At 59.3% G+C, this 17033-nt stretch overlaps 1 protein-coding gene across 1 annotated transcript; it reads left to right on the top strand.

Moving 5' to 3' along the window:
• Nucleotides 1-10620: 10620 nt before the first annotated feature.
• Nucleotides 10621-14850, top strand: LOC142486424 (uncharacterized). The gene is made up of 2 exons (XM_075585013.1): nucleotides 10621-10737; nucleotides 12168-14850. The coding sequence occupies exon 2, from the start codon at nucleotides 12393-12395 to the stop codon at nucleotides 13527-13529; it is 1137 nt and encodes a 378-aa protein (XP_075441128.1). The 5' UTR covers nucleotides 10621-10737; nucleotides 12168-12392; the 3' UTR covers nucleotides 13530-14850.
• The last annotated feature ends 2183 nt before the right edge of the window (nucleotides 14851-17033 follow it).

Genomic DNA, 17033 nt, shown 5'->3' on the forward strand with positions numbered 1-17033 from the left:
GGAGAGAGGCACTGAGGTGGGGGCGGGAGAGAGGCACTGAGGTGGGGGCGGGAGAGAGGCACTGAGGTTGGGGGCGGAAGAGAGGCACAGAGGGGGGGCGGGAAAGTGCCACAGAGGGGGGGCGGGAGAGTGCCACAGAGGGGGGGCGGGAGAGAGGCACAGAGGGGGGGCGGGAGAGAGGCACAGAGGGGGGGCGGGAGAGAGGCACAGAGGGGGGGCGGGAGAGAGGCACAGAGGGGGGGCGGGAGAGAGGCACAGAGGGGGGGCGGGAGAGAGGCACAGAGGGGGGGCGGGAGAGAGGCACAGAGGGGGGGCGGGAGAGAGGCACAGAGGGGGGGCGGGAGCGAGGCACAGAGGGGGGGCGGGAGCGAGGCACAGAGGGGGGGGGCGGGATAGAGGCACAGAGGGGGGGGCGGGAGAGAGGCACAGAGGGGGGGGCGGGAGAGAGGCACAGAGGGGGGGGGGCGGGAGAGAGGCACAGAGGGGGGGGGCGGGAGAGAGGCACAGAGGGGGGGGCGGGAGAGAGGCACAGAGGGGGGGGCGGGAGAGAGGCACAGAGGGGGACACACGGGAGAGAGGCACAGAGGGGGGGGGCGAGAGAGGGGCACAGAGGGGGGGGCGCGGGAGAGAGGCACAGAGGGGGGGGCGGGAGTGAGGGGCACAGAGGGGGGGGCGCGGGAGAGAGGCACAGAGGGGGGGGCGGGAGTGAGGGGCACAGAGGGGGGGCGGGAGAGAGGGGCACAGAGGGGGGGCGGGGAGAGAGGGGCACAGAGGGGGGGCGGGAGAGAGGGGCACAGAGGGGGGGCGGGAGAGAGGGGCACAGAGGGGGGGGCGAGAGAGAGAGGGGAATGGGAGAGAGGCATGGGGGGCGGGAGAGAGGCACAGAGGGGGGGGCGAGAAAGAGGCACAGAGGGGGGTCAGGAGAGGGGCACAGAGTGGGGGGGGCAGGAGAGGGGCACAGAGGGGGAGGCAGGAGAGGAGCACAGAGTGGGGGCAGGAGAGAGGGGCACAGAGGGGGGTTGGCAGGAGAGAGTGGCACAGAGGGGGGGCAGGAGAGAGGGGCACAGAGGGGGGGGCAGGAGAGAGGGGCACAGATGGGGGGGCAGGAGAGAGGCACAGAGGGGCGGCGGGAGAGGGGCACAGAGGTGGTGGCGGGAGAGGGACACAGAGGAGGGGGCGAGAAAGAGGGGCACAGGGGGGGCGAGAGAGAGAGGGGCACAGAGGGGGGGGCGAGAGAGAGGGGCACAGAGGGGGGGCGAGAGAGGGGCACAGAGGGGGGCGAGAGAGAGGGGCACAGAGGGTGGGGCGAGAGAGGGGCACAGAGGGGGGGTGAGAGAGAGGGGCACAGAGGGTGGTGCGAGAGAGAGGGACACAGAGGGGGGGCGAGAGAGAGGGGCACAGAGGGGGGGGGCGAGAGAGAGTGGCACAGAGGGGGGGCGAGAGAGAGGGGCACAGAGGGTGGGGCGAGAGAGCGGGGCACAGAGGGTGGGGCGAGAGAGCGGGGCACAGAGGGGGGGCGAGAGAGAGGGGCACAGAGGGGGGGCGAGAGAGAGGGGCACAGAGGGGGGGCGAGAGAGAGGGGCACCGAGGGTGGGGCGAGAGAGGGGCACAGAGGGTGGGGCGAGAGAGGGGCACAGAGGGGGGGCGAGAGAGGGGCACAGAGGGGGGGCGAGAGAGGGGCACAGAGGGGGGGCGAGAGAGGGGCACAGAGGGGGGGCGAGAGAGAGGGGCACAGACGGGGGGAGAGAGAGAGGGGCACAGACGGGGGGAGAGAGAGAGGGGCACAGAGGGGGGGCGAGAGAGAGGGGCACAGAGGGGGGGGGCGAGAGAGGGGCACAGAGGGGGGGGGCGAGAGAGGGGCACAGAGGGGGGGGGCGAGAGAGGGGCACAGAGGGGGGGCGAGAGAGAGGGGCACAGAGGGGGGGCGGGAGAGTGGCACGGGGGGGGCGGGAGAGAGGCACAGAGGGGGGCGGGAGCGAGGCTCAGAGGGGGGGCGGGAGCGAGGCACAGAGGGGGGGCGGGAGAGAGGCATAGAGGGGGGGCGGGAGAGAGGCACAGAGGGGGGGGCGGGAGAGAGGCACAGAGGGGGGGCGGGAGAGAGGCACAGAGGGGGGGGCGGGAGAGAAGCACAGACGGGGGGCACGGGAGAGAGAGGCACAGAGGGGGAGCGGGAGAGAGGCACAGAGGGGGGGTGGGAGAGAGGCACAGGGGGGGAGGGGGCGTGAGAGAGAGGCACAGGGGGGAGGGGGCGTGAGAGAGTGGCACAGGGGGAGGGGGCGTGAGAGAGAGGCACAGAGGGGGGGAGGGGGTGTGAGAGGCACAAGGGGGGCGTGAGAGAGAGGCACAGGGGGGAGGGGGTGTGAGAGAGGCACAGGGGGGAGGGGGCGTGAGAGAGAAGCACAGGGGGGGAGGGGGTGTGAGAGAGGCACGGGGGTGTGTGAGAGAGAGGCACAGGGGGGAAGGGGGCGTGAGAGAGGCACAGGGGGGAGGGGGCGTGAGAGAGGCACAGGGGGGAAGGAGGCGTGAGAGAGAGGCACAGGGGGGGGAGGGGGTGTGAGAGGCACGGGGGGGTGTGAGAGAGGCACAGGGGGGGGCGCGAGAGAGAGGCACGGGGGGGCGTGAGAGAGAGGCACAGGGGGAGGGCGTGAGAGAGAGGCACAGGGGGGGAGGGCGTGAGAGAGAGGCACAGGGGTGGAGGGGGCGCGAGAGAGAGGCACAGAGGGGGGGGGGTGCGGGAGAGGGTCACAGAGGGGGGCGGGAGAGAGGCACCGAGGGGCGGCGGGAGAGAGAGGCACAGGGGGGGCGTGCGAGAGGCACAGAGGGGGGGCGTGAGAGAGGCACAGAGGGGGGGGCGTGAGAGAGACACAGAGGGGGGCGTGAGAGAGAGGCACAGGGGGGCGTGAGAGAGAGGCACGGGGGGGCGTGAGAGAGGCACAGAGGGGGGGCGCGGGAGAGAGGCACACGGTGGGGCGGGAGAGAGGCACACGGGGGGCGGGAGAGAGGCACAGAGGGGGGGCGGGAGAGAGGCACTGAGGTGGGGGCGGGAGAGAGGCACTGAGGTGGGGGGCGGGAGAGAGGCACTGAGGTTGGGGGCGGAAGAGAGGCACAGAGGGGGGGCGGGAGAGTGCCACAGAGGGGGGGCGGGAGAGTGCCACAGAGGGGGGGCGGGAGAGTGCCACAGAGGGGGGGCGGGAGAGTGGCACAGAGGGGGGGCGGGAGAGAGGCACAGAGGGGGGGCGGGAGAGAGGCACAGAGGGGGGGCGGGAGAGAGGCACAAAGGGGGGGCGGGAGAGAGGCACAGAGGGGGGGCGGGAGCGAGGCACAGAGGGGGGGCGGGAGCGAGGCACAGAGGGGGGGGGCTTGATAGAGGCACAGAGGGGGGGGCGGGAGAGAGGCACAGAGGGGGGGGCGGGAGAGAGGCACAGAGGGGGGGGGCTTGATAGAGGCACAGAGGGGGGGGGCGGGAGAGAGGCACAGAGGGGGGGGCGGGAGAGAGGCACAGAGGGGGGGGGCGGGAGAGAGGCACAGAGGGGGGGGGGCGGGAGAGAGGCACAGAGGGGGGGGCGAGAGAGGGGCACAGAGGGGGGGGGCGAGAAAGGGGCACAGAGGGGGGGGCGAGAAAGGGGCACAGAGGGGGGGGCGGGAGTGAGGGGCACAGAGGGGGGGCGGGAGAGAGGGGCACAGAGGGGGGGCGGGAGAGAGGGGCACAGAGGGGGGGCGAGAGAGAGAGGGGAATGGGAGAGAGGCATGGGGGGCGGGAGAGAGGCACAGAGGGGGGGGCGGGAGAGAGGCACAGAGGGGGGGGCGGGAAAGAGGCACAGAAGGGGGTCAGGAGAGGGGCACAGAGTGGGGGGGGCGGGAAAGAGTCACAGAGGGGGGTCAGGAGAGGGGCACAGAGTGGGGGGGGCAGGAGAGGGGCACAGAGGGGGAGGCAGGAGAGGAGCACAGAGGGGGGGGCAGGAGAGAGGGGCATAGAGGGGTGTTGGCAGGAGAGAGGGGCACAAAGGGTTGGCAGGAGAGAGGGGCACAGAGGGGGGGGGGGGCAGGAGAGAGGGGCACAGATGGGGGGCAGGAGAGAGGCACAGAGGGGCGGCGGGAGAGGGGCACAGAGGGGGTGGCGGGAGAGGGACACAGAGGAGGGGGCGAGAAAGAGGGGCACAGGGGGGGGGGCGAGAGAGAGAGGGGCACAGAGGGGGGGGGCGAGAGAGAGGGGCACAGAGGGGGGGCGAGAGAGAGGGGCACAGAGGGGGGCGAGAGAGAGGGGCACAGAGGGTGGGGCGAGAGAGGGGCACAGAGGGGGGGTGAGAGAGAGGGGCACAGAGGGGGGTGCGAGAGAGAGGGGCACAGAGGGGGGGGGCGAGAGAGAGGGGCACAGAGGGGGGGGCGAGAGAGAGTGGCACAGAGGGGGGGCGAGAGAGTGGCACAGAGGGGGGCGAGAGAGAGGGGGCACAGAGGGGGGCGAGAGAGAGGGGCACAGAGGGTGGGGCGAGAGAGAGGGGCACAGAGGGGGGGTGAGAGAGAGGGGCACAGAGGGGGGGGCGAGAGAGAGGGGCACAGAGGGGGGCGAGAGAGAGGGGCACAGAGGGGGGCGAGAGAGAGGGGCACCGAGGGTGGGGCGAGAGAGGGGCACAGAGGGTGGGGCGAGAGAGGGGCACAGAGGGGGGGCGAGAGAGAGGGGCACAGAGGGGGGGAGAGAGAGGGGCACAGAGGGGGGGAGAGAGAGAGGGGCACAGAGGGGGGGCGAGAGAGAGGGGCACAGAGGGGGGGGCGAGAGAGGGGCACAGAGGGGGGGGGGCGAGAGAGGGGCACAGAGGGGGGGGGCGAGAGAGGGGCACAGAGGGGGGGCGAGAGAGAGGGGCACAGAGGGGGGGCGGGAGAGTGGCACGGGGGGGGGCGGGAGAGAGGCACAGAGGGGGGCGGGAAAGAGGCACAGAGGGGGGGCGGGAGCGAGGCTCAGAGGGGGGGTGGGAGAGAGGCACAGAGGGGGGGCGGGAGAGAGGCACAGAGGGGGGGGGGCGGGAGAGAGGCACAGAGGGGGGGCGGGAGAGAGGCACAGAGGGGGGGGCGGGAGAGAAGCACAGACGGGGGGCACGGGAGAGAGAGGCACAGAGGGGGAGCGGGAGAGAGGCACAGAGGGGGGGGTGGGAGAGAGGCACAGGGGGGGAGGGGGCGTGAGAGAGAGGCACAGGGGGGAGGGGGCGTGAGAGAAAGACACAGGGGGGAGGGGGCGTGAGAGAGAGGCACAGGGGGAGGGGGCGTGAGAGAGAGGCACAGAGGGGGGGAGGGGGTGTGAGAGGCACAAGGGGGGCGTGAGAGAGAGGCACAGGGGGGAGGGGGCGTGAGAGAGAGGCACAGGGGGGAGGGGGCGTGAGAGAGAGGCACAGGGGGGGAGGGGGTGTGAGAGAGGCACAGGGGGGGTGTGAGAGAGAGGCACAGGGGGAAGGGGGCGTGAGAGAGGCACAGAGGCACAGGGGTGGAGGGGGCGTGAGAGAGGCACAGGGGGGAGGGGGCGTGAGAGAGAGGCACAGGGGGAGGGGTGTGAGAGGAACAGGGGGGGCGTGAGAGAGAGGCACAGGGGGGAAGGGGGCTTGAGAGAGAGGCACAGGGGGGAAGGGGGCCTGAGAGAGAGGCACAGGAGGGGAGGGGGCGTGAGAGGCACAGGGGGGAGGGGGTGTGAGAGAGAGGCACAGGGGGGAGGGGGTGTGAGAGGCACGGGGGGGGTGTGAGAGGCACCGGGGGGGTGAGAGAGGCACAGGGGGGGCGTGAGAGAGAGGCACGGGGGGGCGTGAGAGAGAGGCACAAGGGGAGGGCGTGAGAGAGAGGCACAGGGGGGGAGGGCGTGAGAGAGAGGCACAGGGGTGGAGGGGGCGCGAGAAAGAGGCACAGAGGGGGGGGTGCGGGAGAGAGAGGCACAGAGTGGGGCACAGAGGGGAGCGGAAGAGAGAGGCACCGAGGGGCGGTGGGAGAGAAAGGCACAGGGGGGCATGAGAGAGGCACGGGGGGGCGTGCGTGAGAGGCACAGGGGGGGCGTGCGAGAGAGGCACAGGGGGGGGCGTGAGAGAGGCACAGGGGGGGGCGTGAGAGAGGCACAGGGGGGGCGGGAGAGAGGCACAGAGGGGGGGCGGGAGAGAGGCACAGAGGGGGGGGCGGGAGAGAAGCACAGAGGGGGGGCACGGGAGAGAGAGGCACAGAGGGGGAGCGGGAGAGAGGCACAGAGGGGGGTGGGAGAGAGGCACAGGGGGGGAGGGGGCGTGAGAGAGAGGCACAGGGGGGAGGGGGCGTGAGAGAAAGGCACAGGGGGGAGGGGGCGTGAGAGTGAGGCACAGTGGGAGGGGGCGTGAGAGAGAGGCACAGAGAGGGGGAGGGGGTGTGAGAGGCACAGGGGGGGCGTGAGAGAGAGGCACAGGGGGGGAGGGGGCGTGAGAGAGAGGCATAGGGGGGAGGGGGCGTGAGAGAGAGGCACAGGGGGGAGGGGGTGTGAGAGGCACAGGGGGGGTGTGAGAGAGAGGCACAGGGGGGAAGGGGGCGTGAGAGAGAGGCACAGAGGCACAGGGGTGGAGGGGGCGTGAGAGAGGCACAGGGGGGGAGGGGGTGTGAGAGGCACAGGGGGGGCGTGAGAGAGAGGCACAGGGGGGAAGGGGGCGTGAGAGAGAGGCACAGGGAGGAAGGGGGCCTGAGAGAGAGGCACAGGAGGGGAGGGGGCGTGAGAGGCACAGGGGGGAGGGGGTGTGAGAGAGGCACAGGGGGGAGGGGTGTGAGAGGCACGGGGGGGTGTGAGAGGCACCGGGGGGGTGAGAGAGGCACCGGGGGGGTGAGAGAGGCACAGGGGGGGCGTGAGAGAGAGGCACAAGGGGAGGGCGTGAGAGAGAGGCACAGGGGGGAGGGCGTGAGAGAGAGGCACAGGGGTGGAGGGGGCGCGAGAGAGAGGCACAGAGGGGGGCGGAAGAGAGAGGCACCGAGGGGCGGTGGGAGAGAGAGGCACAGGGTGGGCGTGAGAGAGGCACGGGGGGCGTGCGTGAGAGGCACAGGGGGGGCGTGCGAGAGAGGCACAGGGGGCGTCAGAGAGGCACAGGGGGGGCGTGAGAGAGGCACATAGGGGGGGCGTGAGAGAGGAACAGAGGGGGCGTGAGAGAGAGGCACAGGGGGGGGCTTGACAGAGGCACAGAGGGGGGGGCGCGGGAGAGAGGCACACGGGGGGGCGGGAGAGGCACACGTGGGGCGGGAGAGAGGCACTGATTTGGGGGCGGGAGAGAGGCACTGAGGTTGGGGGCAGGAGAGAGGCACGGGGGGGGCGGGAGAGAGGCACAGAGGGGGGGCGGGAGAGAGGCACAGAGGGGGGGGCGGGAGTGAGGCACAGGGGAGAGGGGCATTGAGGTGGGGTCAGGAGAGAGGCACAGAGGGGGGGACACGGGAGAGAGAGGCACAGAGGGGGGGGCGAGAGGGGCACAGGGGGGGCGCGGGAGAGAGGCACAGAGGGGGGGGCGAGAGGGGCACAGGGGGGGCGCGGGAGAGAGGCACAGAGTGGGGGGCGGGAGTGAGGGGCACAGAGGGGGGGCGGGAGTGAGGGGCACAGAGGGGGGGCGGGAGAGAGGGGCACAGAGGGGGGCGGGAGAGAGGGGCATAGAGGGGGGGCGGGAGAGAGGGGCACAGAGGGGGGGCGGGAGAGAGAGGGGAATGGGAGAGAGGCATGGGGGGCAGGAGAGAGGCACAGAGGGGGGTCGGGAAAGACGCACAGAGGGGGGTCAGGAGAGGGGCACAGAGTGGGGGGGGCAGGAGAGGGGCACAGAGTGGGGGAGGCAGGAGAGGAGCACAGAGGGGGGGGCCAGGAGAGAGGGGCACAGAGTGGGGGGGGGCAGGAGAGAGGGGCACAGAGGGGGGTTGGCAGGAGAGAGGGGCACAGAGGGGGGGGCGAGAGAGGGGGGGGCGAGAGAGAGGGGCACAGAGAGGGGGGGGCGAGAGAGAGGGGCACAGAGCGGGGGGGGCGAGAGAGAGGGGCACAGAGGGGGGGGGCGAGAGAGAGGGGCCCAGGGGGGGGCGGGAGAGGGGCACAGAGGGGGTGGCGGGAGAGGGGCACAGAGGAGGGGGCGAGAAAGAGGGACACGGGGGGGCGAGAGAGAGGGGCACAGAGGGGGGGGCGAGAGAGAGGGGCACAGAGGGGGGGCGAGAGAGAGGGGCACAGAGGGGGGGGCGAGAGAGAGGGGCACAGAGGGGGGGCGAGAGAGAGGGGCACAGAGGGGGGGGCGAGAGAGAGGGGCACAGAGGGGGGGCGAGAGAGAGGGGCACAGAGGGGGGGGCGAGAGAGAGGGGCGAGAGAGAGGGGCACAGAGGGGGGGGCGAGAGAGAGGGGCACAGAGGGGGGGGCGAGAGAGGGGGGGCGAGAGAGAGGGCCACAGAGGGGGGGGCGAGAGAGAGGGGCACAGAGGGGGGGCGAGAGAGAGGGGCACAGAAGGGGGGCGAGAGAGCGGGGCACAGAGGCGGGGCGAGAGAGAGGGGCACATAGGTGGGGCGAGAGAGAGGGGCACAGAGGGGGGGGGCGAGAGAGAGGGGCACAGAGGGGGGGGCGAGAGAGAGGGGCACAGAGGGGGGGGCGAGAGAGAGGGGCACAGAGGGGGGGGCGAGAGAGAGGGGCACAGAGGGGGGGGGGCGAGAGAGAGGGGCACAAAGGGGGGGGGCGAGAGAAAGGGGCACAGAGGGGGGGGCGAGATAAAGGGGCACAAAGGGGGGGCGAGAGAAAGGGGCACAAAGGGGGGCGAGAGAGGGGGGGCTAGAGAGATGGGCACAGAGGGGGGGCGAGAGAGAGGGTCACAGAGGGGGGGCAGGAGAGGGGCACAGAGTGGGGGGGGGCAGGAGAGAGGGGCACAGAGGGGGGGGCGAGAGAGAGGGGCACAAAGGGGGGGGCGAGCGAGAGGGGCACAGAGGGGGGGGCGAGAGAGAGGGGCACAGAGGGGGGGGGCGAGAGAGAGGGCACAGAGGGGGGGGGCGAGAGAGAGGGGCACAGAGGGGGGGGGCGAGAGAGAGGGGCACAGGGGGAGGGGGCAGGAGAGGGGCACAGAGGGGGTGGCGGGAGAGGGGCACAGAGGAGGGGGCGAGAAAGAGGGGCACAGGGGGGGGGCGAGAAAGAGGGGCACAGGGGGGGGGCGAGAGAGAGGGGCACAGAGGGGGGGCGAGAGAGAGGGGCACAGAGGGGGGGGCGAGAGAGAAGGGCACAGAGGGGGGGCGAGAGAGAGGGGCACAGAGGGGGGGGCGAGAGAGAGGGGCACAGAGGGGGGGGCGAGAGAGAGGGGCACAGAGGGGGGGGCGAGAGAGAGGGGCACAAAGGGGGTGGCGAGAGAGAGGGGCACAGAGGGGGGGCGAGAGAGAGGCACAGGGGGGGCGAGAGAGAGAGAGGCGCAGGGGGAGAGGCACAGGGGGGGAGAGGCACAGAGGGGCAGGGGGGAGAGTCACCGGGGTGGGGGCGGGGGGGAGAGGCACAGGGGTGGGGGAGGGGGCGGGAGGCACAGAGGGGGGTGGGAGAGAGGGGCGCAGAGGGGGGTGGGAGAGAGGGGCACAGAGGGGGGTGAGAGAGAGGGGCACAGAGGGGGGTGGGAGAGAGGGGCACAGAGGGGGGGTGGGAGTGAGGGGCACAGAGGGGGGCGGGAGAGAGGGGCACAGAGGGGGGGCGGGAGAGAGAGGGAAATGGGAGAGAGGCACAGAGGGGGCGGGAGAGAAAGGTACGGGGGAGAGAGAGGAGCACGGGGGGAAAGGGGGCGGGAGAGAGAGCCACGGGAGGAGAGAGAGAGGGCCACAGGGAGAGAGAGGGCCACGGGGGGGAGAGAGAGAGAGTGCCACGGGGGAGAGAGAGAGGGCCACGGGGAGAGAGGGCCATGGGGGAGAGAGAGAGAGGGCCACGGGGGGGAGAGAGAGAGAGGGCCACGAGGGGGGTAGCACGGGGGGGGGCATAGGGAGCACGGGGGAGGGGGGCACGGGGGGAGAGAGGGGGCACGGGGGGAGAGGGGGCACGGGGGGAGAGGGGGGGCACGGGGGGAGAGAAGGGGTGCACGGGGGGAGAGAAGGGGTGCACGGGGAGAGGGGGGAGCGGAGTGGGGAAGGGGGAGAGAGAGGGGCACGGAGAAGAGAGAGGCACTGGAGGCAGACAGCGAGACAGCATGGAGAGAGAGACGCAGGGAATGGGGGGAGAGAGACGCAGGGAATTGGGAGAGAGACGTGGAGAAGGTGGAAAAGAAAGAAAAAAAGAAGGGTGACGGGGAGAAAAAACATAGTATTATAGTAGTAGTATGTCTATAAATGATAATATTAGTGAGTGCTAAATAATGCACTTACAATACATAGAGGATATTAGAACTTCGTTCAATTGAATTGTTCAGGAACACTGTAGAGACTTGGACTGGGTTATAACAGAGATGTTCTTGATTATAATCTTTTAACCAATTAGGTAACTTCTGGATCCTCTATGCTGCTTACATATAGTGTCCAATGATAATTGAGAATGAGACAGTAGAACTTTTAAGCTATTTATTAAAAAACAACCTACTGCAATACAGTGGTGTGAAAAAGAAAGTACACCCTCTTTGAATTCTATGGTTTTACATATCGGGACATAATAACAATCAACTGTTCCTTAGCAGGTCTTAAAATTAGGTAAATACAACCTCAGTGAACAACAACAACACATGACATATTACACCAGGGACCTGCTGATCCTCGAGGCAATGCTCCTCAACAGCCGATGGTCTTCTGGTAAGTTCTTTTCTTCTTTATTTGTAATCCAATGGGGCAGATGTTGTCCCGTCGTCGTCTTGGCTTCAAATGAGACGAGACAGCCTGTGACATCACATTTGAGTGTCAAATGGTACACCCCCAATCCTATTTGCTGGTGTACCATGTGAAAGTGTATTTTTTTTTTTTTTTAATGTCACATCCTTTGAAAGAAAAAAAAAATTAAGTTGGGGTAGGGGAAGATGTATTTATGTATTGCACTGTAATGGTTTTTTAATGGGGGAAAGCAATATTAGCCATCTTTGGTTAATAGCACTTTTACCCATTCCTGTCGGTGGTGGTGTTGGTACAGGGGGTGGGTGAAGGTGGTAGATGTCCTGGGATGAGTGTTTAGGCCTTGTGGGAGGGTAGCGCGAAGGGTTAACCCATTCATTACCTTAGCGGTTGTGACCGCTAAGGTAATGAAGAGGTTAATGTCTACTGCCACCCTCCTGCAAGGCCTTAATACCCTCCCTAGGGCAACTACAAGCTTCCCCCATCAACTGTACCATTGTACCATTGACTAATCAGTGCCTGCTATTTAACCATTTCATTACCTTAGCAGTTAGCTAATGAAACTGGCTGCAAGTTTAGTTTTTCTGCACAGCATTGATACCGGAGTCCAGTGGAGACCCACAGACCTATGCGCGTCTCCAGGGGGTCCCCGCTGACCTCCGGTATTAATCCTGTGCAGTAAAACTAAAAGCAACTCCTTGTTATGCATCTTGCAATTCCTTTAGCGCCGGCCTTTAGCTGTCGAGAAAAGATTGCAAGATTTTATAGTACTATAAACATATCGGAGTTTAGGGAATAGCAGTTTCTGGCATTTTTTGGATTATTGCACGACTTGTTTTTGCCTGAATGTTATAGCACTATAAAAAGCACGATAAGGGCATTTATAGTACTATAAGTCACTTATCGAAGTTTAGCAAATAGGCCCCTCTGGCGAACGTCTGTTCTTATTTTAGGTAATGAGCCCAGTTAGTCTAGTGTAAGCTTCGTATTTAATCATTTGTAGATGTTAGTGGTCAGATAGTCATGGGATTCCAATGGCTAGCCGGACCTGTGTGCCACTATTACTACTGTATGTGCTCACTTTGTAATAAGTCATACCTACAGAACAATATATGAAGAACATTGATGCAGGGAGTAATGTGATTTCCATTACAGGAGTGAGGAGGAAATATTTATTTCCACTTATGAGACATAATTGTAACATGATTCACTGGGGTGTTTCTTTGCCTTCCTCTGGGTGAATGTAAATATAACTTATATAACAATGTAACTTTAATTATATTCAATTTCTTGAACAAGTAGAATTTTGGTTACAGGTTGAACTCAATGAACATGTCTTTCTCATCCAAATCTACATTGTCATTGCAATGTTACATTAATACATTTTCTCACCATAGATGTATGCTGAAGATACAACTGATCTGTGAACAAGAAGCAATGTAAGATATGTCCCAAACACCGTATATTACACGAGGTGATAATGGAAATATGTTCTAAGTACTTCAACATTGCATAAGCCTGTATGAGAATTGGAACAAGATTACAAGAAATTCAGCAAAGCGTTCCTATACATCAACAGCATTTTAGTAAACTTGCAGACACCACAATACCAGACAAGACAAATGGAGGGTTTTAAGAGGACAAGCATGAAATCCTATAACTGCTCTGACTGTGGGAAAGGCTTCAAACAGAATTCACATCTTGTTGCACACCAACGAATCCATACAGGGGCGAGACCTTATAACTGCTCTGAATGTGGGAAAAGCTTTAATCAGAATTCACATCTTGTTACACACCAAATAATCCACACAGGGATGAGACCCTATAACTGCTCTGATTGTGGGAAAAGCTTCACTCAGAAATCAAGTCTTGTTACACACCAAATAATCCACACAGGGGAGACACCCTATATCTGCTCTGAATGCGGGAAAAGCTTCAATCGGAAATCAAGTCTTGTTACACATCAAAGAGTTCACAGAGGGGTGAGACCATATACCTGCTCTGATTGTGGGGAAAGCTTCAGTCAGAAATCAAGTCTTGTTACACACTACAGAATCCACACAGGGGTGAGACCCTATAACTGCTCTGAATGTGAGAAAAGCTTCAGTAATAAATCATATCTTGTTGTACACCAAAGAATCCACACAGGGGAGCGACCCTATAACTGCTCTGAATGTGAGAAAAGCTTCAGTCATAAATCAAGTCTTGTTACACACCAGAGAGTTCACGCAGTGGTGAAGCCTTATAACTGCTCTGACTGCGGGAAAAGCTTCAGTGATGAATCAAGTTTTCTTATGCACCAAAGAATCCACACAAGGGTGAGAATCTATGACTGCTCTGAATGTGAGAAAAGCTTCAATCAGAAATCAAGTCTTGTTACACATCAAAGAATCCACACAGGGGTAAAACCCTATAAATGCTCTGAATGTGAGAAAAGTTTCAGTCAGAAATCAAATCTTGTTAAACATAAAAGAATCCACACAGGGGTGAAACCTTACAACTGCTCTGAATGTGAGAAAAGCTTCAATCAGAAATCATATCTTGTTATACACCAAAGAATCCACACAGGGGTAAAGCCTTATAACTGCTCTGAATGTGGGAAAAACTTCAGTATGAAATCAAATCTTGTTACACACCAAATAATCCACACAGGGGTGAAGCCTTATAACTGCTCTGAATGTGAGAAAAGCTTCCGTAAGAAATCAAATCTTTTCAAACACAAGATATTTCACTTAGGGAAGTCTCCCTCTAACTGGTAATGTGAAAATATACAAAATACCATTAAACACAGAATTGAAGGTGCAGCAGCAGCGGGTATGGCAGCTAAGTTTTGAAGCTCTGCCATTACCCAGCATTAGAAAGCACCAAGACAGCAATAAAAACGAATACAAACACAAATAAGACACAGGACAGAACCCCTGGTAACCCGAGGATGACAACAAGGTCTAAAAATAGAGAGACATCGGTGGGTTTGAAAACTTTTTTTCTCTTAACACTGAAATGGTGCGAGCGGGAAAAGTAACAGCACCGACATCCAGTTATGGCTCCGACTCAGAGAGGGATTCAAGGAGAGAGAGAAGTGAAAGTGGGGAGAGGGATCTGATCACAAAGAGTGATCTTAAGAACGATCTGAAAAAACTGTTTAACGATCTAAAATCCCTGTTCCAATCAGAGATGCAGGAACTAAGAAAGGACAAAACCCATATTGGGGACCGGACTGATGAGCTGGAGAGGAAAATGGACTCCACAATAAAAGCGATACTCAAAAATGAGAAGACCACTACTACCTACCTTAAGACACAGTTAGCAGGCATCACAGACAGACGAGGATGCTGAAAACATGGATAGGAGGAACAATATGAGGATAAGGTCACAGATATAGAGGATTACATTTCAAGATGTCTGTCATCTGTTCTCCCAGATAAGTCTGAGGCTGAGTTGCAGCTGGATCGTTGCCATAGAGCCTTACATGCAAAGCCGCAACCGGAGGAGTCAGCCAGAGATGTCATAATGCGTTTTCATTATTACAAAATAAAAGAAGCTTTGTCAAATTACATGAAATTCTCCTACTAATTCATTTGAAGGAATAAATCTACAAATCTTTCAAAATCTATTGTCTACTACACTAGATAGACGTCACAAACTACAACCCGTCACTAAACTCCTCAGTGAAAATGGAGTCAGGTATAGGTGGACTTTCCCCTATGTTACACTAAGGGTTGAATGGAAATAGTTTAAAGGTTAGTAGGTAAGGATAAGTTATTTGGTCATGCATCAGTTTTTATTGAGACGTAGAGGCAGGGGCACAGAAAATATTCCCCTTGAATTAGACATATTGTAAGAGGAGCAAAATCTATAGGATTAGTGAAGTGGGGGAATATGAAACATCTGAGGATGACAAAGAAGCATAGAGAACAGCAATAATGGGGGGTTTGTAGGTATAACATAGGAAAGTCCTTTGCGCAGAACATGGGATAGACACAGATGGATATTACCTGCTAAAACAATCTGTTAAATTAGTCGACGCAAAAGGTTGTAGAAATATTGTCTTATGATGTCATCAGGTTTTGAAATGTATGATTGCTGTTTTGATGTATTTTATTTTAGATGTTTTGCTGGGGAAGGAGTGGGAGCTGCTCTTCCCGGGTTGTTCCCATGCCACAGTTTCTAGGAGAAGTGGGATTTACCTGTGACACCAACGAGACCCTTGGGACTCTGAGTGTCCTCAGCACTCTTTTCTGTCAGAGTCCAGTGGAACTCAAACCACCAGAAGAGTCTAGGTCAAATATGACCATACTGGACCCTATCGGAATTTTTTTTTGTTACCCCACCCTATCCGTTTGTTTGGTCTTCCCCAGCCCCCCCCCCCCCCCCTCAACCCCACCCCCCTAGTTTATCTCAAAGGTCAAAGGGGTCAGAAAGAAATCTAGAAATCTTCGTTGGTCGTCGATGCTCCTCTGCGGTCTTGTCTGTGGGGCAGCAGTGTTTAGCAAAACTAACCAAATTCTCAAATGTTTATAACTGTTACATCACATAATGTTAAAGGCCTCAATAATCTGGGCAAAATGTGTTTGGCTTTGACGGACTATAAGAGGAAGAAGGCAGACATTATCCTACTACAAAAAAAACATTTCAGCAATTCAATTTACCCGAAATATTTTGACAAACAGTTCAGGCAGTGTTATCTCTCCTCCTCAACTAATGCTAAAAAGAGAGGAGTAGCAATACTGCTCCATAATAGGCTCCCTTTGGTGATTGAGCAGGTTAAAAGAGATACAGGTGGAAGATTTGTAATTCTGGTGGGCAAGATTCAGGGTTTAACCGTAGCCAATGTTTGCGCCCCTTGTGAGCACGACCCAATATTTTTTTACATCTTTTTTTCAGCATATTGAATAATATTTAGAAAGACAATACAATCTTAGCAGGGGACTTCAACACAGTGCTAGACCGTGAGTTAGATAAATCAACCCAATCTAAGAGGGCAAGGAGAAAGTGTACAGACATACTTCTAAAAGGTTTGCAAGACAATCAGTTGTCAGATATTTGGAGAGAACTTCACCCCGGTTATAAAGGATTCACATTATTTTCTCACCCACACCAGTTATAGCAGAATAGATTACTTCTTTGTTTCAAGCAGACGGGTTCCAAAGATCTCCAATATCAGGATCCATGATATTTCATGGTCAGATCATGTACCAATAGAACTACGGTGCTCTCAAATTAACCTAGACAGGCCAGAAGCAAACTGGAAGTTAAACGAATCAATTCTAAAAATCCCAGAGGTATTTCAGACTCTTAACACAGAGATCAATTCTTTAGAATAAACAAGGGTAGTGTGAATTCCCAAATAACCTTATGGGAAGCCCATAAGGTGTCGCTTCAAGTTACCCTCATTAATATCGCAGCAAGGCAGAAAAAAAAGGGAGGCGCAAAAATTATTAAATTACAGGCAAAACTTCAAGAGCTCTCTGCCCTTCATAAACGCACTGGGAGGGCTGACACCCTAAAAGAGCTAAAAGATGTAAGAATAGAGCTTAATATGAGTCTTACCTCCTAGGCTGAAAACTCCCTGAGTTGGTCAAGGAGGAAGTTCTTTTAAAAAAGCTAACAAACCAGATACCATGCTAGCAAACATTATTAGAAACAGACAAGCCAATTATAATATACATGCAATTCACCTGAAGACAGGAGATATGACCTGAAATCCTAAATTAATTTTAGAAGAATTTAAAAAGTACTATGAGGATCTCTATAACGGAGAGAAGGTCACACATAATGTTAATCCGAATCAGGCTTTGAAGGAGCTGCTCGCGGATTCCGTCCTCCCTAGATTGAGCAGGAGAGAGAGAGAAGAGCTACAAAAGAATTTCACTATAGAAGAGATACTGCAAGTAATTAAACATGTGAAACCTTCTAAAGCTCCAGGCCCTGATGGTTTTTCCAATCTATACTACAAAAAAATTGCCAAATTATTAGCCCCCCATTTGCTACATATGTACAACGCAGTGCTAGCGGGTGCTTCATTCCTGGAACCCATGCTTCAGGCGTCTATTTCCTTAATCTTTAAGCAAGGTAGACCCAAGAAATTGTAAAAGCTACAGACCAATTTTGCTAATAAACTCGGATATCAAAATATATTCTAAATTGTTGGCTAACAGAATGGGTCACTTCCTGCCTAGATTAATTCATCCGGATCAAGTAGGATTTTTTAAAGATAGGCAGGCAGCAGATAATACCAGACAAATTATTGATTTGATTGAATT

Source organism: Ascaphus truei, unplaced genomic scaffold, assembly GCF_040206685.1.
Source record: "Ascaphus truei isolate aAscTru1 unplaced genomic scaffold, aAscTru1.hap1 HAP1_SCAFFOLD_859, whole genome shotgun sequence".
Taxonomy (NCBI): domain Eukaryota; kingdom Metazoa; phylum Chordata; class Amphibia; order Anura; family Ascaphidae; genus Ascaphus; species Ascaphus truei.

Excerpts from the sequence above, each read along its gene's own strand:
- LOC142486424 (XM_075585013.1), top strand. The coding sequence starts at position 12,393 with ATGGAGGGTTTTAAGAGGACAAGCATGAAATCCTATAACTGCTCTGAC.